The following is a 22753-nucleotide window of genomic DNA, read 5'->3' as shown; positions in this document are numbered from 1 at the left end:
TTCTATAAGGAATTGTGTTTTTTTTGGACAGAGTAGAAATAGCTCCTTCCACTTTAGGCACATTGCGCCACGAATTTCCGAATGGAATCAGCAACAGGAAACATTTTCTTAAAAACGGGAGAAGGGGAAAAAGAAAACCCTAGTTTATCCCATTCCTGAGTGATAATTTCCAACAAACACTCTGGAACAGGAAATACCTACACAGAAGAAGGAACATCATAGTATTTGTTAAGCTTACTAGATTTTTTTAGGGTTGACAGTGACAGACAGAAGAAGGAACATCATAGTATTTGTTAAGCTTACTAGATTTTTTTTAGGGTTGACAGTGACAGAAAGGTTGGAGTCGTCCAAAGTAGCCAGTACCTCCTTTAGAAGTAAACAAAGGTGTTCAAGCTTAAATCTGAAATTAACTTCTTCAGAATCAGTCAAAGGATTTACACTGTCAGAATCTGAAATCTCACCCTCAGAAGCTACTGAGGTATCTTCCTCATCAGACTTATGGGAGTGGTCAATCATTGCAGAAGAAGATGGAACAGACACCTTACTAGCAGTAAAATGCTTAGATTTTCTCTTGCGCTGACCCGCAATAGAGAAAGCAGATAAAGCTGGAGACACCAGAGAAGATATCTGCAGCGAAATCCCTCCTAGGCTCAGAAAGCAATACTTTATCTTTAAATTTTAGTGTTTTAGCTAAACATGAGGAGCAAAATTGCATAGGCAAAACAATTTGGGCCTCCAAACATAACAAGGATTTTTCAAAAGAAACAGACTCCTTTTCAGTGTCCATAGCTGAAAAGTACCCTAAAACTAAAAAGAATAACGAAATTGACTGTCACTTAAGAAGGATAGTATTCCTTCAGAGCGTAACAATGCTAAGCATACAAATATAAGAGAAAAATAAAAAATGCACCTCGGACTGAGGTGCCCTACCGTAACCTTCAGAAGCTGCACAAAAATAAGGACTCTCCAATCGTCAGACGATATCCCCACAGCCACAACAGAAGAAAGCACAGAGAAAGTGACACCGCTCCACTCAGTATTACAAACGGAAGAGCGGGAAGTCACGTTAGTGGCTGTAAAAGAAACTTCGCAACAGACTAAAAGCGCGTGTTTCCCTAAGCAAGCCTCATAGAAGACTGTTAATTCCGTTTTTCTTCAAAGTTCCAATGATAAAGAAAAATTTATAAAACACTTTATCTCATCATCCTAGATTACTGCGATAAAACTACAGCGTTAAAAGTCAGGGATACCCTCCCATAACAAATAAGGGAAGCCATAACCCCTTAGGGGCATATTTATCAAGCTCTGTATGGAGCTTGAGGCCCCTTGTTTCCGCCGGAAACAGAAGTTATGAAGCATAACTTGTCCATCTGCTCTGAGGCGGCGGACAGAAATCAAGCCGATCGAATACGATCGGGATGAATGACACCCCCTGCTAGCGGTCGATTGGCCGCAAATCTGCAGGGGGCGGCATTGCACCAGCAGTTCACAAGAACTGCTGGTGCAATGATAAATGCCAACAGCACATGCAGCGGACATGATACGCTACTTCGTATCATGTCCGCTCACACATTGATAAATATACCGCTTAGTCTCTCTCACATACGTTTAGTGCCTGCACTATGTGCAGAATTATATAACATTATTTTTAAAGTTTACTGTCCCTTTAACTTCTCCATCCTCCCGATCACAGAGGCAAAGCAGGATTGGGGGTTATGGGTAAGGGAAGTGACACTCAACAGCTCTGCTGGGGTGCTCTATGTCTCCTCCTGCTGGCCAGGAGGTGAATACCCCCACTAGTAATTTGAATGACTTTGTGGACTCTCCATGCCAAAGGAAAGAAAACAGTTTTGCATATATTCCTTAATATCTGTAGAAAATCAATGGATCCAACAAGAGAGGGCCCTACTAACGGAGGACAAGAGACCTTAGCTTAAACTGTAGGGGGTCTATATATAAAGCAGCGGATGCTGCCTCCGACCCACTCTGCTTCAGTCGGAACTAAAGACTCCTGCTCCTTAACCTCTGAGGTGGCGGACAGCAATCCGCCCGATCGAATATGATCGGGCTGATTGACGCCCCCTGCTAGTGGCCGATTGGTATTGCACCAGCAGTTCACAAGAACTGCTGGTGCAATGATAAATGCCGACAGCTGCATTTATCGATGTGCGGCGATATCGGATCATGTCCGTCCGCACATTAATAAATGGAGCCCTAGGTGTAGACTTGTAAAAAAGTAAAACATAACTTAAACAGGAACTGCAAAGTTGTGCTGGAGTAGCCAGCATGCAAAGCATATACTTATTTAAAGGAATTAAAAAACCTGTAGATTTCCTTTCTAATGGGTCTGAATTGCTAGAAAGGACAGTTCCAGTCTGTTCCATTGAGACTAGAGATGTAAAATTTCCGGAAATCTTAAAGCCATGGGAAAATGTTTTTTCTGGAAAAATTGAATTTTCTGATTTTGTTTTAAAATAAATGCAATTTGGAGTAGTTTTACAAATTTAAAGTCTTTTTTTTTTACACTGGGAACATGAAATGCGGTGTATATAAAAGTATTCTGCTTGAAATAAAAGTACAGCTTATTCAGTAAATAAACTAAACTTGCTTTTTAAAACTTTATTTTTGTTACAAATGGTATAACAAGGTCTGTATATGTTAAGAACATGTAAACTATACTTTCCACCTTTCCCTGAAAAGCAACAAAAAAAGCAAGAAACCATCAAAATAAAAAGTCAGATTTGCCCCTTAGCATCAATTGCAGATAAAAAGGAAAGTAACTGGTATTATTTGTGCCGGTAGGGTATGGTCATTAGGGGTTGTAAGGACCACTTCAATATTTAAGCTCCATAATGAGGTTTAACTTTGAAGTGGTGCTTTAAAAAAAAATGAATTGAGAAAAGGAAACAAAGACACAACATATACATGCAATTTAATCTATCTCATTTTCTGAACTACTGCTATCATTTTCCTTTTTTTCTTCCGCTTCATATTTGTTATTTTTGTCATGAACTTCTAAAAACTTAAGGTTTGCACGGATTGAAACAAGCCTACCGCTGCTAAAGACAGTAAAGTGAAAGATTGTATTAAGAGCTAGATCAGTTGTCATTTTATCTCTAAATTAAGGTATTGTGTATTCTTATGAGGCAGTGGTTTGCAACACTTCAGCAGGTGAAGGAACACTTTGTGATGAAACGGAAGCAGCAGAAAGGGTGTTTCTGGAATGAGAACTTTGCATGGAAAAGCTACCTGCACTTTCATTATGACCCTCATTGAATTCCATAAAGTATTTTTTAGGTACCTCTGGCATGTATGAACGCATTTTGTCATCCTTGTAGCATTTGGAAAACAATCAGCTAGATTACGAGTTTTGCGGTATGGGTGAAAAAGCAGCGTTAAGGCTCTTTTTCACTACCGCTGGTATTGCGAGTCTTGCAGGTTTACCTGCACTGCACACTTTTTTGGCCGTAACGCAACGTAATTACAGCAGCTTTCCAAAAGTCCTTTTTCAATGGGACTTCCTCTGCGCCGGTATTACGAGTCTGCATGGGAGGCCAAAAAGTGAGCGGTACAGCCAATACCGTCAAGATCCATACCGTAAACTGAAAGTCAGTAGTTATGGGTTTTATGTTACAATGCTGTAACATAAAACTCATAACTAAAGTGCTAAAAAGTACACTAACACCCATAAACTATCTATTAACCCACTAAACTGAGACCCTCCCGCATCGCAAACACTAAAATAAAATTATTAACCCCTAATCTGCTGCTCCGGACATCACCGCCACTATAATAAACATATTAACCCCTAATCTGCAGCCCCCGACACCTACATTATATTTATTAACCCCTAATCTTCTGCCCCCGACCTCGCCGCCACCTACATAACACTTGCTAATCTGCCGCCCCTAACATCGCCGCCACCTACCTAAATTTATTAACCCTTAATCTTCCACCCCCAACGTCGCCGCCACTATACTAAAGTTATTAACCCCTACCCCTAAGTCTGTCCCTAACCCTAACACCCACTAACTTTAATGTAATTAAAATAAATCTAAATAAAACCTACTATTAATAACTAAATAATTCCTATTTAAAACTAAATACTTACCTGTAAAATAAACGCTAAGCTAGCTACAATATAACTAATAGTTACATTATAGCTAGCTTAGGTTTTATTTTTATTTTACAGGTAAGTTTGTATTTATTTTAACTAGGTAGAATAGTTACTAAATAGTTATTAACTATTTAATAACTACCTAGCTAAAATAAATACAAATTTGCCTGTAAAATAAAACCTAACCTGAGTTACACTAACACCTAACCTTACACTACAATTAAATCAATTACATTTATTAAATACAATTAACTAAATTACAAAAAAAAAACACTAAATTACACAAAATAAAAAAGAAATTATCAAATATTTAAACTAATTACACCTAATCCCCTATGAAAATAAAAAAGCCCCCCCAAAATAAAAAAAAACCCTAGCCTACAATAAACTACAAACACCCCCAACAGTAAAACCCACCACCCACACAACTAAACCCCCCAAATAAAAACCTAACTAAAAAATCTAAGCTCCCCATTGCCCTGAAAATGGCATTTGTATGGGCATTGCCCTTAAAAGGGCATTTAGCTATTTTTCTGTCCAAAGTCCCTAAGCTAAAAATAAAAGCCACCCAATAAACCCTTAAAAAAACTTAACACTAACCCCCGAAGAAAAAAACCAAACAATTTACTGGCAAGACTATAGGTAAACATTATGCTGTGATGGGGATAACATTTAGATAAAGGTTATAAAGTTAAGCTAATATGTAACATCCTCTGTAAATTAAGGCCTAAGAGTACAGAAAGTATCACCCACTGTAGGAGGTACAAGATGGAGCCCACAAGCAAACTAAACTGAAGCCTTTCCCCTGCACTGCCCCCTAGAGGCACAAATGCGTATTTCTCTTATTTGAGAATTGCATTGAGAAGTACAGTGTACTTGAATTGTATTCCGGGATTTGCTTGTCTTCAGCGGAGAGAACTTGCAATGATTTGAGACTTTACATAAAGTCTCAGGCGCCTTTATAGTTTGACTACCATGTCAGACATATTTATCATTGTAAAATAATATATTCCACACTCCATTTTTTTTTATTTTTTTCTTCAGTAAAAAAAAAAACGGCTTGGGAATTTTTTAAAAAAAAACAGGGTTTTTTTCCAGGCCTTCCCATCTCTAACTGAGACACAAGTAATAAACTGTACTTGCAAAAATAAAGATTTAAATCTTAACTGAAACAGTTATAATGCTTACACAGACAGAAAAACAGAAAGTTAATTCTATTGTATGCACAGGGTAGTAAAAGCATAAAATGATTATTTCACAATCACAAAATATCTGTCAAATGGTGGGACTAAAGTTGACATATATTTTCTTCCTCATGGGAGAGAGTAAAAGCATAAAATGATTATTTCACAATCACAAAATATCTGTCAAATGGTGGGACTAAAGTTGACATATATTTTCTTCCTAATGGGAGAGAGTCCACATTCATTACTTTTGGGAAATAAGAACCTGGCCACCAGGAGGAGGCAAAGACACCCCAGCCAAAGGTTTAAATACTCCTCCCACTCCCCTCATCCCCCAGTCATTCTTTGCCTTTCGTTTAAGGAGGTTGGCAGAGAAGTGTCAGAATTTGTTTTGTGTCTTATGGAGGGTACTACTCTTCGCAATGGGACTGAAGTTTTAAGTAGCCCTATAAGCTTCTCACTGAGGGCCTGGGTGAAAGTTAGAGTCCGGAGATGCAGGGAGATCTCTCCTCTGCGACACCATCCCGACTCATATTAACAGCTCCTACAGCAATCGACGTTGACGAGTTTCGCAGACTGCTTTCTTCTCTCAAGTCCATGTCAGGAGCGATTCTACGACCTGTCACACTTGAAGGGCCGTGTTCCTGTTCCACGGCGTAGATTCTAGTAAGATCGTTTAATTTTTTTATTATATAATGTTAACACAGAAGACAGAGTCACAGTGGGGAATAATAATCGTATGTGTTTATTTGTTTTTGTGCTGCTTTATGTGTGAGATGTTATGGGCTCTTAGGCTGTTATGGAATATACAGGTTTCACTTTCACTTTGAGAGCCATGCAGCTTACAAGCTTGGCGCGCTTTCTCTCATAGCAGGAACGGTCCTGCATTGTGCACTATGTGATTCATTCCCTCCTTCGTGACTATCAGAGAGGAGTCATACATCTCTGTACTGTCTGGGGGTCATAGGAGGTGGTGGGTGCCCCAGCCATTGGGGTATAAGGGTGCCGTTATTTTATTTTAAAAAAAGGATGTTATATCTCTCTAGTTCTCCGGTTATTGCACTAGTGATGGAGGATTCGGTTTCTTTAGAGGGCACTCCCTCTATTCTTAAAGAGCAATTCCTGTTTATATGTTGAGGAGGCCCTAGTTCCCCCTCTCAATTATGTTCCATATGCCTTGATAAAGAGATAATATCAAACATGTTTGATATCACAGAGCCGTCCACCTCTGAGGAGTTGTCGTTCAGTGAGGTGCATACCCTACATTGTTATCTCTATACACATGCAGTTTTCCCGTAGCATTGCTGATCCTCCATCTGGAGGGGGCCTTTTTTCTCCAGACATTACTGCACAGTTCAGACGGCGGTGTCTGTGGCCTTAATACTTTACCTTGCCCTGTTAAGCGCAAGGTATTGCACTCCTTCCCAGAGTACATCAAATAATTTTTGGATTTAACTGATAGGGTTATCTGAAGATGAAGTTCTTTCTGAGACTATGAACTTTCTGGGTCAGAGTTTGCTGTCTCTCAACCTCCAGCTGCGGAGGGACCAGACTTTAGTTTTAGGAATTGGTGCTTCTTCTAAAGGAAGTTTTTGGCGAGTTCAGTGGTTCCAGAGGTCATTTTGCCTGATGAACCTTTATTTCCTAAATTGAATAGAGTTTGAGGACAGGGTGGTGCCTTACCTTCCCTGCTCCTGTTGTCCCGGGTATTCCACCTTCGACTGTACAGTTCCCTGTGGGTGCGACTTTCCCTCAGTGTTGTGCCTTTCGTTACAGAATTGCGCGCCTTCGCGGTCTGCTCTTCGAATGACGCACCTCATTAGACATGTGGGGATGATGTAATCTCCTGATTGTCCATGTATTGAAATCTTTTCCAGTTTTTTTTTTTTTGGAAGATCAGGGCTCCGTTTGGCTGGTCCTGCAGTAGGCCTGTTTCTTTTTGGGCGTTAACCTACGGGTTGCCTTGTATTTTATTTTCATCCGATAGGATGTCCTGACTGTTTTTCTTCTTCCCCTCTGAGGGAGGATTTATGCAGCTTGACGGTTAGGACCCGGATTGCAGACTGGTCCTGTTTGGGTTCAGTTCTGTCTGGTAGCTTTTCGGACACGTGGCACCGCTCTGCTTTGCTGGTCCGATAGAGGCGCCGAGTGCTCATGTTATCTTCTGTGTTCAACTAAGCATTCTAGAGGAGAGTAGTTCAGCTGCTTTGCAGCGGATGGGTTTGCGGAATGTGACCAGCTGCAGCTATTGCACATTGACTGTATACTGGCTAGCTGTTTTTTTTTTATGAGACCTTTTGGTCTCCCTCTGTTGTCTCCATGTAAGTTAGGTCTCCTTTTAGGGGCCTGGATTCCCCTCCGGGATATGGTTCCCTGTTAGGGGCACTGGGCGTGGTCTTCTTGGGCTCTGCTCGGAGCTGACGATGCTGTGCGTTCTTTTCTCTCTATGATCCTCTGATTGTATGGCGGTGATGCAGAGACTAGCCTTTGCTCAAGTGATTTTGGCCTCTGGGTAACCCCTTGCTTGTTGTCCTGTGGCTGTTTGAGAGTCTATGGGCTCTAGTGTCGTTGTACCACTTTTGACGCCTTAGCTCCTTTGGACTTTGGCAAGGGGTGGTCTCTTCCTTGGGTCGGGGCTTGCGAGTTATCTCGTTATCCTTCTCACTGGTGTTTCCGGTTGCTGAGCCTTCTCTCAGTATTTTCCTTTGTGGAGTTGTTGCCAGACTTTTTGGCTCTAAGGCTGGTTTGGGGTTCCCCAGTTCCTGGAAACTTGGGCTATGTCCTTTACTTGGACTAATTGACCTGGTCACGGTGTGCCAGGTTATCTGAGTGCTGATGCTCATTGGGCTGCACTTACACCTTTATGGTTGGTTTCCCTTGGTCAGCTTGCTGTGGTAACCTTATGGATTCACTGCTGTGCAGGCAAATGGGTTTGCAGTGTCTCTGCTGCAGCTATTGCACATTGGATGTGTGTTAGCAAGCTAATTCCTTAGGGGTATTCCTTCCAAGTTCATCTGCAATGAAGATTGATCTCTCCTTTAACCTGTGGCTTTGTGTCTTGTTGGCAGGTGCTCTACCTTTTTGACCCCATCCCTTTTCTTAGGGTGGGAGGCTTATTCTCCTTCTTATGGAGGTGTGGTCTTTTTTCTAGGGATCCTCTTGGATTCAGGAGGTTAAAACTGAGAGTTTACCTTTCAGAGAGGGGTGTTTTTCTCTGGGTTGTTACGTTCCATCTGGAGTCTTGTTGGCTCCGTGTCAAGACTATGGTGGGCCTTTTGTTATATTCCTTTGGGTTTATGGCCTTGTCGTCTGTTTCTAAGGTGTCGGGTTGGCACCCGTGGTACTGTTGGGATGGCTGTGGCCATTCTACCACTCGTTTTTGAGCTGGTGTTAAGGGTTCTTCTGTTCCCCTGTTTCAGACCTGCCGATGCTTGGGCTGGCCTGGATGGGAGTGGGTTCTGAGATGCGTTGTCATCTTCAGGATCTAGGTTGGTATAGTAAGCTAGCTCCCTGGCCTTGCAAGCAGAAGGTCCAGGGTTACCATTCACCTTCGGGTTCTGGGTGTATCCTCTCTCTCTTGGGGGTGCAGTGGGCCTCGTTGAGGTTATGTGCTTCCCCTTTTGGAGCCCTGTGTGTAGGTCTGGCGGCTTCGATTGCCTAAAGTGTGCCCTCTGTCTGGAAGTTTTCTTTTGCAATCTGTTCTCTTGTTTGCCACGTTTTACTTTTCAACAAGTATTCTTCTGTGCCATCCTGATGATGGCTGCGTGTTCTTAACTCAGGTTTTTTTTGCCCGGGTCTGTTACATGTTCTTTTTTGTCTGAATACTTTAGTATTCTTAGTTCTGACGATTAGCAAAGTAACAAAGATTTCCAGCACCTGGGAACAGGGAGGTGTGCAAGCTTCCAGGATACTGCACTGTATCCAAAAATACAAAAGTCACCGTAAAGAAGCAGCACCACCTGGTTTTTTTAACAGATTTATTTGTGCATGTTGCACAATATCCAAGCCAGACCAAAAAAACAGCAACGTTTCAGACTCAGTCCTTAATCATGCATAGTTACACCTGGAGATCATACAGCTTAAGGACACCTGTAAACCACACCCACCAAACATTATACCTGTAGCATACTGAATGTGAGACCCCTCTGGTGGTCACTTACAAAATTACAACCATAGATCATAAATGTCAGGTTAAACACATATTGCTCCTAGAAAATCAGAACAAATAAAACACAATATGTTACCTCTATTACCTTATAATACAATGACACAAAACCCATGGATATCTTAGAGGCACAGAGACCAATCAAGTTCCCTATTCATACCTTTTGGGTACATAGTATCTAATCTATTAATCCAATAGACTTCTCTTATTTGTAGCCTCTTAGTCCTATCTCCCCCCACCGTCTAAGATGTCCTACCTGCTCTAATATTTGAAATCTTAACTGTTTTAGACACAGGAGACACCGTAGATCAACACAAGCAAGCAACGGATTGCAACACTCTGCTCCACTATAATAGTATGCATCCCCATTCCCTGCTTAGGTCTCTCCCAAGGAGTCAGCTCTTAAGAGTGAAAAGAATTGTCTCTGAGACAGGTCCTGTAGAACAGAGATTGGAAGAGATGGGTGACCGATTCAGGGTTAGGGGTTATCCCTTGGCCTTAATACAAAAAGAGATTGAGAATATAAAACAGATCCCCAGACAAAATTTATTACAACAGAAAGAGGTTAAAAAGAAAACAATGTCTAATAGATTGATTTTTGTCAGTCAGTACTCCAGATTAAGTAACAGAATAAGTAAAATTATTTCTAATCATTGGCACATTTTACAGACATATAACCCAGATGTGCCTGAGTTTAAGGAACTACCTATGCCTGCTTTTAAGAGGGGAAATTTGAAAGATTTATTGGTACATGCAGATATTGGTCCGTCCAAGACACTTGTACAAAGACACATTGGCAGTAAGAATTTTGGCTGTTTTCCATGCCTAGGTTGCTCTAATTGCAATAATATGACTAAGGGCTCTTCCTTTAGTCATTCTGGTACAGGCAAAAAAATTGAAAACAGGGGACACTTTACCTGTAATACTGATTTCGCTGTGTATTATATCAAATGCCCATGTGGTCTGGGGTATGTGGGTGAGACCACCCATACAGTCCGTGAAAGAATAACCCAACATAAAAGTAGTATTAGAAAAAAGAAATTGGATGACCCAGTGGCCAATCATTTTGTATCTACAGACCATAATCTAACACAGTTAAGATTTCAAATATTAGAGCAGGTAGGACATCTTAGACGGGGGGGGGGAGATAGGACTAAGAGGCTAAAAATAAGAGAAGTCTATTGGATTAATAGATTAGATACTATGTACCAAAAAGGTATGAATAGGGAACTTGATTGGTCTCTGTGCCTCTAAGATATCCATGGGTTTTGTGTCATTGTATTATAAGGTAATAGAGGTAAAATATTGTGTTTTATTTGTTCTGATGTTCTAGGAGCAATTTGTGTTTAACCTGACATTTATGATCTATGGTTGTAATTTTGTAAGTGACCACTAGAGGGGTCTCACATTCAGTATGCTACAGGTATGATATTTGGTGGGTGTGGTTTACAGATGTATTTAAGCTGTATGATCTCCAGGTGTAACTATGCATGATTAAGGACTGAGTCCGAAACGTTGCTGTTTTTTGGTCTGGCTTGGATATTGTGCAACATGCACAAATAAATCTGTTAAAAAAACCAGGTGGTGCTGCTTCTTTCCAGTGACCTTAGTTCTGACGATGTGAGGACTCAGTCTTTAGTTGTCTTTCGGTGCTTTGCACGATGTTGAGAGAAGGGTTTCTCTGTTTAGATGCCCGGGTCTAAACTTCTGGTTTCTGCTTGGTCTGGGCGTAGCCTCCCCTTGTCTGTCAGGATCCATTTAGATCTTTGTGAGCTGGGCTCGCTATTGGGGGTTTTCCTCCTGTGGATTTTGGGGTTACCTTTCGGTTTCCCTTTGGTTCTTCCTTGCCCTATCCCTTGGGGAGTTTCGGCTGTTCCCCTTTTTAGTGAGCGGTGAGGGACCGACTGTTGGGCGACGGTGTCTCCTGGAGGACTGTTGGCTGAGTTGAGTCCGATTTTGCGGTCTCTAGCTAGGCTTCTGGGATATCTGCTGGTCAGTGTCCTTGGGGCCTTTCCTTTTTAAAGTTTTCTCGGCTTCGGACGAAGCAGGGTTTTTGTTGGGTAGTGGTTTCAGGCTTGGAGCTCTCAGAATGGGCCGCCTATTGTACCCTCCCGTTTTGGCATTTAGTGTCCTCTTTAGCTTGGGTATGATTTTCCCAAAAGTAATGAATGCGGCTGTGGACTCTTTCCCATTAGGAAGAAAAACATAAATTTAAGATAAAACGCACCACACTGTGACCCTGTCTTCTTTGTTAACATTATATAATAAAAAATGAAACGATCTTACCAGAATCTATGCCGTGGAACAGGAACACAGAAAGCAGTCTGCAAAACTCGTCAACGCTGATTGCTTTAGGAGCTGTTAATATGAGTCGGGATGGTGTCGCAGAGGAGAGCTCTCCCTGCATCTCCGGATTCTAACTTTCACCCAGGTCCTCAGTGAGAAGCTTGTAGAGCTACTTAAAACTCTTGTCCCATTGCGAAGAGTAGTACCCTCCATAAGAGACAAAACAAATTCTGACACTTCTCTGCCAACCTCCTGGGACGTAAGGCAAAGAATGACTGGGGGATGAGGGAAGTGTGAGGAGTGTTTAAGTCTTTGGCTGGAGTGTCTTTGCCTCCTCCTGGTGGCCAGGCTCTTATTTCCTAAAAGTAATTAATGCAGCTGTGGACTCTTTCCCACAGAAGAAAATGAAATTATCAGGAAAGCATAGTTTGTTATTTCTTCAGAAATACACTGTGGACGGGGGAGGCCAAAGAAAGACCAGGGCAAAAGTGAAAATTTTAGATAGACACAATGCAATGGCCAAATTACACCCAGCTGAGAAACTGTTAACATAAAGCTGACTCCAAAAACTGCAGCATCTCACAGTTTCATCTGCTGCTGAAGGCGCTGCTCGTGGCATTCAGCTTTTTTTCTGAGCTACATTTTTTTCTTGTGAAAGTACAACACAGTAAGATCTGTATTTGCACATATCTTAGTGTGTTGCACTTTCACAATAATAAATCCAACTCCGAAAAGACACGAATGCCACAAGTGTTCGCCGCCTTCCGTATTCGGCAGCTAGTGAAACTGTCAAATGCACATGTCTACTAATTATATACACCTTATTATTTCTGGCACACTGCACACAGTGATTCTTACATGACACTATTACTGCAAAATAATAAAAATACATTTACTTATTTTCTTTGCCATTATTTGGGAGAAATGATTTACAAAAAAAGTATTTAATTGGGCCTTATAAGAATAATACATTTTATCTGGTATAGGTAAATTGTATAATAAATTAAATGATCCATTACAGATTATTTAATTTATTATATACTAGTTATACCCTTAAGCAATTTCTAAATGCATCATACATGGGGGCCGATTTATTAAGAGTCGGACGGTCAAGATCCGCTGTAGCGATCATGTCCGCCCGACATTGCTGAATAACGACTGCATACGCTGTCGGCATTTAACATTGCACAAGCAGTTCTGCAATCAACCCGATCATATGTGATCGGGGTAATTGCTGTACGCCGCCTCAGAGGTGGCGTTAAGAGTTAAGGAGCAGCGGTCTTAAGACCGCTGCTTCTTACCTCCTGTTTCCGGCGCGCGAAAACAGATGTATCTGGCCCCATTCGGGCCATGATAAATTTGCCCCATGGTGTAAAAGAAATATTTCCACTAAGCCAAGGGTTAAGTTCTAGTTACATTTTTTTATTGCTAAAATAAAGTGCTTCACACAGACACTTGTCTTTGTTTTGCTTGGTATGTTTATAAAATTATTGCAAATTTACTTCCCTATATTTTGTGCCAAGTAATATAAGACTGATATTTATGTTTGTGTTAACTTTGATTATGAAATCACAATTGCTGTGTTGTTCTGGTGAAGCAAAAGTTTTCTGTACAATGGATTTCATATTATTATAATTACTTTTTTATTGTTGATGCATGTTCCTATGATTTTATTATTGGGTCACTGATGTTGATACACTATTTTCACTTACAATTTATGGCATTAAATTATACCTTGGTGCACATGCAAAAAACATTTGTATTCACTGCTGTTTTATGATTATCCAGAGTGTTAATATATGTGTTTTAAACTATTGGTGGTATAAGAGGAACTACCTATAGGAAATTGGGGGTGTGGTTGGTTCAGTCCATTTCACCTCTGGGAGGGGTTTACCACTGGTAAATATTATTAAGAGATAAAACCCAAAATATAGAAAGACCTTTTAACATTGGTGTTAATTTCTATTTGGTAAAACATTTAAAACTGGAACATGTGTAAAGAATCATTCTATGTCAGTGTGTTTTCACACAGACTTACCATTAGCATATTTTACTTTAAATGCAAATATTTTGGAACACCAATGTGTAGTTGTGCTTCTAGTTATGGTTAAAGGGACAGTAAAGTCAAAAATTAAACTTTCATGATTCAGGTAGAGCGTGCAATTTTTAACAACTTTCCAATTTACTTCTGTTATCAACATTGCTTTGTTCTCTTGGTATCTTTTATTGAAGAGTAAAACTAGGTAGGCTCATAAGAGCTCAGAAGTGTGCACGTGTCTTTAGTAGTCTGGCAGCAATGTTTTGCAACATTGTATAACAAAGCTACAAACAATGTTGCAAAACACTGCTGCCATAGAGTACTATGGACACGTGTCTTAGCTCTTGTGAGCCTACCTAGTTTTACTCTTCAATAAAAGATAGCAAGAGAACAAAGCAAATTTGCTAACAGAAGTAGATTGTAAAGTTTTTTTTAAAATTGCATGCTCTATCCAAATCATAGATTTACTTTTGACTTTACTGTCCCTTTAAGGATTAACCTGTATGCAGACACATACCCAAAGTTGAATCTACCTCTTGCAGGTTCTCTATCACCCAAACAGCGGTGCAGCTGGAAAGTTTGGAAATATAGAAGCAATTCGTCTGGAGCAATATAAGGCATTTTATACCACAGGTAAATTCTAGTTTAGGGTTGCGTTTGCCCTCAATCCTACTGATAAACCTGACTGGGCTTCTCTTTTTAGGTGGCGCATTGGCCTGTGATGGGACTATCGGACGAGAACAGCACCATAGACCTCCATTGGTATTCAATCTTGATCAAGATATCCAGGAACAAAAGCCACTTGACATCAAAAGTGAAGAGTATAAGACGCTGTTGCCCAAATTAACAAAGGCACTTGAGGATTTTCTTTCTGATATTGCCAAAGACAATGTCTCCATAGCAGATTATTCACATGAGAGTTCAGCAGTGCTTTGCTGTAATCCTCAGCACATTGTCTGCCGATGCACTGACCAGTAACAAATATATCACACATGAAAAACTCCTGACTCAGGCTCTCATTGTGAGTGATTTACCTGGTTAATTGTTTGTGCCAAATGTAGGTCCTCGCCTACTAACAAAATGTCAGATTATTCAATTAAAGGACCACTCCGTGCAGTAGAATTGCATTATTAAAAAGTGCATAATAAAAAGAGAATGATTTAACACCTACTCTGAATTTCAAATAAACAGATTTTTTCTTTCCGATAAATTTGACAATGCAAGTACATTGGAAAGTGTTTTAAAACTGCATGCTCTATCTGAATCATAAAAGTTTTGACTTGAGTGTTCCTTTAAAATAAAAAAAATCCCTTTGCAAATGGTGATATACAGCAAAGTCAACTCTAATCCTTAGCTATAGAATTTCTCTTAACTTCTACAGTCAGTCAAGGTGCACGTGCACCGTATCATATATCATTACAACATAGGAATGTATTGTACATAGCTGGTATCTTGAAGAAAAAAAAATACTTTGATGACAATTCTCTTTAATGCCAAGCTAACTTATAAGTGCTAGAATGTTCGCTTTCTGAAGGTTCTCACAGATATTTGCCAATCACAATGCATGTGCTGGTAGCCAATAATAGTGTCTGATGCAGTCTATAGGTGAACAGTGCAGCTAGTGCGGCAGACACCAAGCATCCCTCCCAAAGGACGGGGAAATGCAAAAAGAAATATTCTAACAGCAGCTCTGTTACATACGCGCCATTAGCGTGGCTTCCTTTCATTTTAGATTCCTTTTATGAACTTTAGTAGCCAGGGAGAAATTTAACAGGAAGGGAAAAAAATACACATAAGTAGAATAATCCAAAATGTTAGGAGTTAGAAGTAACATTATAAACCATTGCTTCCTGGCAAGTCTCAAACCTCTGATGACTTTTTAATGAGGAGTTAAATGCCTGTGATTTTAACTCTTTTAATTAGATTATATGTAGGATGCAGCAGTGTATATAACCATACTGTACATTTATGTATATAGTTTCAGTCAGAGGCGTAACTAGAAACTCCAGGGCCCCGGTGCAAGATTCCATAAAGGCGTCATAGACATTCATAAGGACCCACACACACGGCTTCTGCGATATTAATATTTCACAAGATATGCCGCTGGAGAGTGTACTAGCTGGCACAGTATGTGTGATTGAGAAATATATATATACCTACACATATATACATACATTCGTAAAATTAAAGCAAATAAAGTTCCCAAGTGAGCCGGTGCTCAATCTTCAGGTGGCCATTAGGGGAGGGGTGGAAATGTAGACCTCCGTCAGGAATAAGAAGGTAGTTTATGCACAATGAATTACAGCAAATGTACAAGCCGTTTTTCTATTGGCAGCCATTAGTCCCCCAAGAGAAAGGAAAAAACTTACATCCATGTACTTTGGACACCAAGAAATCATCCATACATCTACCACAAGTTCTGCAGCACACTCGTGGCTAAGTGGTGCCCCTCTTCCGGAGGTAACTTCTTAACTATTCTGTGTGTGAACTCCGACTCCGTCTGCGATTCAGCGTTGCGTGTCAGTCTGGCCCCCTCACTCCCATGTGACCGCTCATCCACCAATGAGAACAAAAGGTTTGTAGAATAATCCCAATCAAAAACCGAAGGTGCTCGGCAGCGTAGGGAAATGGCTCCAAAAGACAAGATTAGAAGAAGCCAGCACAATCTTCGTAAAAAATCCAAGTTTTATTAAATTCATGTTAAACGGTTCATACAGCTTTAGGGAAAAAAAAGTTCTGTCTGACATGTTTTCGCCAGTGGCCTTTCTCATAGACATACAACACAGATTAAAATATATACCTAAAGCTGTATGGCTATTGGATAACCTCTGGTCATATGACTATAAGTGTGTGCATCATAAGTTAACTCCTAAGTCTCCAATTAGCAGGTAAACATAGCTACATTGTATCAACTTCAACGATATAATGAAACATAAAAGCTCATAAGTGAAGATGTACAACCCTATAATTTAAATCATTGATAGAATGACAAAATCTGTCATTAGTGAAAGAATCCATAACTATAATGGGTAATTTAGACATATTTCCTGCTATATGTATTCCAAAGATATTGAAGATTATGTATAAATAGTTCTACCTTTCAATATACCTCATAACGTAGTCATTATGGAACAAAAATTGGGTTGAGGGAATATACATAAACATGTTGATTTAGAGTCAGCTGCGGGTTCCTTTCATTTTAATAGTGAACACTTCACCAATGAAGCAGATATGTCTATTCAGGTCATTGATAGGGCAATAGTGCCCCCTAGAGGAGGTAACAAATATAAAATCTTGGAGAAAAAGGAGCTCTTCTGGATATTAAAATTAAAGAGACGAAGTCCATTAGGTATGAATAGGAAGTGTGATTTAAATTACTTTGACACATAATATTTTTTATATATATACTGTTGGGCCTTGATACTCATTTTCTTCCATTTCAGCAACTTTCTCATCCTAGATTGTATTATCCATTGTTTTGTTATGTGGTTATTTAATCATTTTGTGCCATTAAATAAATTGGAAAATATGAATATTGACACTAATAATTTTTCTTGATATGAATTTTCTATATTGGGCTCATTTTGTTATCATGTATTGAGCCTGTGGGTACTTATTGGTTGGTCTTTTTTATGCATTTATATATATATATTCTTTTCTGTACATCTTTTTGCAAATTATTTTGCATTTATTTATGCTTTGGTTATTTTTTTGTTACAACATAATTTATTAATTTTTTCAACTTTTTAGTATGCTTATTTTGAAGATCAATTATGTACTAATATTATATACTTTATGTAGAGGTTCTGTTCTTAATAACTTTTGTCCTGTATTTGTAATACCCTTTAAGACACATTAAGTTTGTTTTTATTGTGCACTAATTTGTTAATATGTAAATGGTGGGGGTATTTAAAGGATCATGGTTAGACATAGAACATGTCTATGAGTAAGCGCCTGTAGAGGGCGCAAAACATGTCAGACGCTACCTGTTTGTCTACCTGTGTTTTGTTTTGTTCCATTTTTTGAGGTCTCTGAGCCTTTTTAATTCGACAAACAAGTTTGGAATAAAGTTTAGATTTTTATTACCTTCTCTTCGAGTACCTGCTATCTCTTCTCCTGTGTTCAAGCTTAAATCTGAAGGATACAACTTCAGCATCAGATAAAGGAATTATACTGTCCGAATCTGAGATTTTACCCTCAGAGGCTACCAACGTATCTTCTTCATCAGACTTATGAGAAAGGGCAACCTGTGTAGCCGAAGCTGGAGCAGAAACCTTACTATCTGAATCTTTCATTTTCCTCTTGTGTTTTCCCTGAAGCATGGGAATGGCAGCTAATGCTGCAGATACCGCAGAGGATACCTAGGCAGCAATTTATGCTTGCAAATAAACTCCTCCAGGAGATTAAGAGGAACCACAGGGCACTGCATGTGACACCATTAAGGCTTGGGACGGTTGAGGAGAAAGCTGTGGCAAAGCCTGAACAGCATCATCCTGAGAGACATTTGGCTCCTAGACAAAAAAGTTTATCTCTATGCATGAGGAACAAAATTGCAAGGGTGGCACCACTTGACTATCCAAACAAAGGATACACCTGTCCATAGGAGCAGGATTCTGATCCATGATGCAGGGAAAATATTGGCAAATTAAATCTGAAAAAATAAATATTTTTTTATTTTGGTACTGTCTCTTTAAATAAAAAATTGCGGTAAAAACTATGCACTTAGAAGCACAAAGCGCTATAGTCAATATGAGAATTAAGGCTTGTCTAAAGAATGGCCCCTTCTCTTAACACATTTAGCAAAATATTTTGCCCTCAGAAGATAAATATTTCAATATGTGACAATACAATTTCACTACATGCACCTCTACACCTCAGTCTATGACTGAGGTGCTTACCTGCCCCCTCGTAGTGACCGAGTGAAGAGAAGATCAACTCTCAAAGAAGATACCCTTCTCCCAGTTGTGCAACCGCTCCGTAACTACTTCTATCAGAAGCGGTTCAGAGGTCACGTGACCGGCTTGTGAAGCTGCGCCACTAATCTAAAGGCAAGCTTCCAGCCGGAAAAGAAGAAGCAAAATGAAACCGCTTCCTGTACCACTGCTACAGAAAACGGCTAACATTGCAACAGTTTAAGTTCAAGTGCCCCATAAAATTACCGCAGTTCCTACTTTGACCGGAACTAAAGGAAAAACAGAATTTATGCTTACCTGATAAATTACTTTCTCCAACGGTGTGTCCGGTCCACGGCGTCATCCTTACTTGTGGGAATATCTCTTCCCCAACAGGAAATGGCAAAGAGTCCCAGCAAAGCTGGCCATATAGTCCCTCCTAGGCTCCGCCCACCCCAGTCATTCGACCGACGGACAGGAGGAAAAATATAGGAGAAACCATATGGTACCGTGGTGACTGTAGTTAGAGAAAATAATTCATCAGACCTGATTAAAAAACCAGGGCGGGCCGTGGACCGGACACACCGTTGGAGAAAGTAATTTATCAGGTAAGCATAAATTCTGTTTTCTCCAACATTGGTGTGTCCGGTCCACGGCGTCATCCTTACTTGTGGGAACCAATACCAAAGCTTTAGGACACGGATTAAGGGAGGGAGCAAATCAGGTTACCTAAACGGAAGGCACCACGGCTTGCAAAACCTTTCTCCCAAAAATAGCCTCCGAAGAAGCAAAAGTATCAAATTTGTAAAATTTGGCAAAAGTGTGCAGTGAAGACCAAGTCGCTGCCTTACATATCTGATCAACAGAAGCCTCGTTCTTTAAGGCCCATGTGGAAGCCACAGCCCTAGTGGAGTGAGCTGTGATTCTTTCAGGAGGCTGCCGTCCGGCAGTCTCGTAAGCCAATCGGATGATGCTTTTAAGCCAAAAGGAAAGAGAGGTAGAAGTCGCTTTTTGACCTCTCCTTTTACCAGAATAGACGACAAACAGAGAAGATGTTTGTCTGAAATCTTTTGTAGCTTCTAAATAGAATTTTAGAGCACGGACTACGTCCAAATTGTGTAACAAACGTTCCTTCTTTGAAACTGGATTCGGACACAAAGAAGGTACAACTATCTCCTGGTTAATATTTTTGTTAGAAACAACCTTTGGAAGAAAACCAGGCTTAGTACGCAAAACCACCTTATCTGCATGGAACACCAGATAGGGCGGAGAACACTGCAGAGCAGATAACTCTGAAACTCTTCTAGCAGAAGAAATAGCAACCAAAAACAAAACTTTCCAAGATAACAACTGGAATGTAGAGGTTCAAACGGAACCCCTTGAAGAACTGAAAGAACTAAATTTAAACTCCAGGGAGGAGTCAAAGGTCTGTAAACAGGCTTGATCCTAACCAGAGCCTGAACAAATGCTTGAACATCTGGCATAGCTGCCAGTCGTTTGTGTAGTAAGACAGATAAAGCAGAAATCTGTCCCTTTAGAGAACTCACAGATAATCCTTTATCCAAACCTTCTTGCAGAAAGGAAATAATCTTAGGAATTTTTATCTTATTCCAAGGGAATCCCTTGGATTCACACCAGCAGATATATCCTTTCCATATTTTATGGTAAATCTTTCTAGTTACCGGTTTTCTGGCCTGAACTAGAGTATCAATTACAGAATCTGCAAACCCACGCTTTGATAGAATCAAGCGTTCAATCTCCAAGCCGTCAGCTGGAGGGAGACCAGATTTGGATGTTCGAATGGACCCTGAACAAGAAGGTCCTGTCTCAATGGTAGCTTCCATGGTGGAACCGATGACATATTCACCAGGTCTGCATACCAAGTCCTGCATGGCCACGCAGGAGCTATCAAGATCACCGAGGCCCTCTCCTGTTTGATCCTGGCTACCAGCCTGGGAATGAGAGAAAACAGTGGAAACACATAAGCTAGGTTGAAGGTCCAAGGCGCTACTAGTGCATCCACTAGAGTCGCCTTGGGATCCCTGGATCTGGACCCGTAGCAAGGAACCTTGAAGTTCTGACGAGACGCCATCAGATCCATGTCTGGAATGCCCCATAATTGAGTCAATTGGGCAAAAATCTCCGGGTGGAGTTCCCACTCCCCCGGATGGAATGTCTGACGACTCAGATAATCCGCTTCCCAGTTTTCCAAACCTGGGATGTGGATCGCAGATAGATGGCAGGAGTGATTCTCCGCCCATTGTATTATTTTGGTTACTTCTTTCATCGCCAGGGAACTCCTTGTTCCCCCCTGATGATTGATATACGCAACAGTCGTCATGTTGTCTGATTGGAATCTTATGAATCTGGCATTTGCAAGCTGAGGCCAAGCCCTGAGAGCATTGAATATCGCTCTTAGTTCCAGAATGTTTATCGGGAGAAGAGACTCTTCCCGAGACCATAGTCCCTGAGCTTTCAGGGATTCCCAGACCGCACCCAAGCCCACTAGACTGGCTTCGGTCGTGACAATGACCCACTCTGGTCTGCGGAAGCTCATTCCCTGGGATAGGTGGTCCAGGGATATCCACCAACGGAGTGAATCTCTGGTCTTCTGATCTACTTGAATCACTGGAGACAAGTCTGTATAGTCCCCATTCCACTGTTTCAGCATGCACAGTTGTAATGGTCTTAGATGAATTCGCGCAAAAGGAACTGCAACCATCAACCCTACTACTTCCATGCACTGAGCTATGGAAGGACGTGGAACAGAATGAAGAACTTGACAAGCGCTTAGAAGTTTTGACTTTCTGACATCTGTCAGAAAGATCCTCATTTCTAAGGAATCTATTATTGTTCCCAAGAAGGGAACTCTTGTTGACGGAGACAGAGAACTTTTTTCTATGTTCACCTTCCATCCGTGAGATCTGAGAAAGGCCAGAACGATGTCTGTATGAGCCTTTGCTTTTGAAAGGGACGACGCTTGTATTAGAATGTCGTCCAAGTATGGTACTACTGCAATGCCCCTCGGTCTTAGAACCGCTAGAAGGGACCCGAGTACCTTTGTGAAAATCCTTGGAGCAGTGGCTAATCCGAATGGGAGGGCCACAAACTGGTAATGTTTGTCCAGAAAGGCGAACCTTAGGAACTGATGATGTTCTTTGTGGATAGGAATATGTAGGTACGCATCCTTTAGATCCACGGTAGTCATAAATTGACCTTCCTGGATAGTGGGTAGAATCGTTCGAATGGTTTCCATTTTGAACGATGGTACCCTGAGAAATTTGTTTAGGATCTTTAAATCCAGAATTGGTCTGAAGGTTCCCTCTTTTTTGGGAACTACGAACAGATTTGAGTAAAATCCCATTCCTTGTTCCGTCATTGGAACTGGGTGTATCACTCCCATCTTTAACAGGTCTTCTACACAATGTAAGAACACCTGTCTCTTTATTTGGTTTGAGGATAAGTGAGACATGTGGAACCTTCCCCTTGGGGGTAGTTCCTTGAATTCCAGAAGATAACCCTGAGAAACTATTTCTAGCGTCCAGGGATCCTGAACATCTCTTGCCCAAGCCTGAGCAAAGAGAGAGAGTCTGCCCCCCACTAGATCCGGTCCCGGATCGGGGGCTACTCCTTCATGCTGTTTTGTTAGCGGTAGCAGGCTTCTTGGTCTGCTTACCCTTGTTCCAGCCTTGTATCGGTTTCCAGGCTGGTTTGGACTGTGAGGCATTACCCTCTTGCTTAGAGGATGCAGAATTAGAGGCCGGTCCATTCCTGAAATTACGAAAGGAACGAAAATTAGACTTATTCTTGGCCTTGAAAGGCCTATCTTGTGGGAGGGCGTGACCCTTTCCCCCAGTGATGTCTGAGATAATCTCTTTCAATTCTGGTCCAAAGAGAGTTTTACCCTTGAAGGGGATGTTAAGCAATTTTGTCTTGGATGATACATCCGCTGACCAAGACTTTAGCCAAAGCGCTCTGCGCGCCACAATTGCAAACCCTGAATTTTTCGCCGATAATCTAGCTAATTGCAAAGTGGCATCTAAAATAAAAGAGTTAGCCAACTTAAGTGTG

General features: G+C 40.8%; 1 protein-coding gene across 1 annotated transcript in view; it reads left to right on the top strand.

Annotated features, from left to right (window-relative positions):
- Positions 1-15000, top strand: part of ARSG (arylsulfatase G) — a 238287-nt gene extending 223287 nt beyond the window's left edge. Inside the window, exons 10-11 of the mRNA XM_053707697.1 lie at positions 14333-14423; positions 14494-15000. Coding sequence (XP_053563672.1) covers positions 14333-14423; positions 14494-14768 — 366 coding nt within the window. The 3' untranslated portion in view covers positions 14769-15000. The remainder of the gene's footprint in view (positions 1-14332; positions 14424-14493) is intronic.
- The last annotated feature ends 7753 nt before the right edge of the window (positions 15001-22753 follow it).

Source organism: Bombina bombina, chromosome 1, assembly GCF_027579735.1.
Source record: "Bombina bombina isolate aBomBom1 chromosome 1, aBomBom1.pri, whole genome shotgun sequence".
In the NCBI taxonomy this organism is placed as follows: domain Eukaryota; kingdom Metazoa; phylum Chordata; class Amphibia; order Anura; family Bombinatoridae; genus Bombina; species Bombina bombina.
Note: the sequence above shows the minus strand (reverse complement) of the source record. Positions and strands in the feature narration are given on the sequence as shown.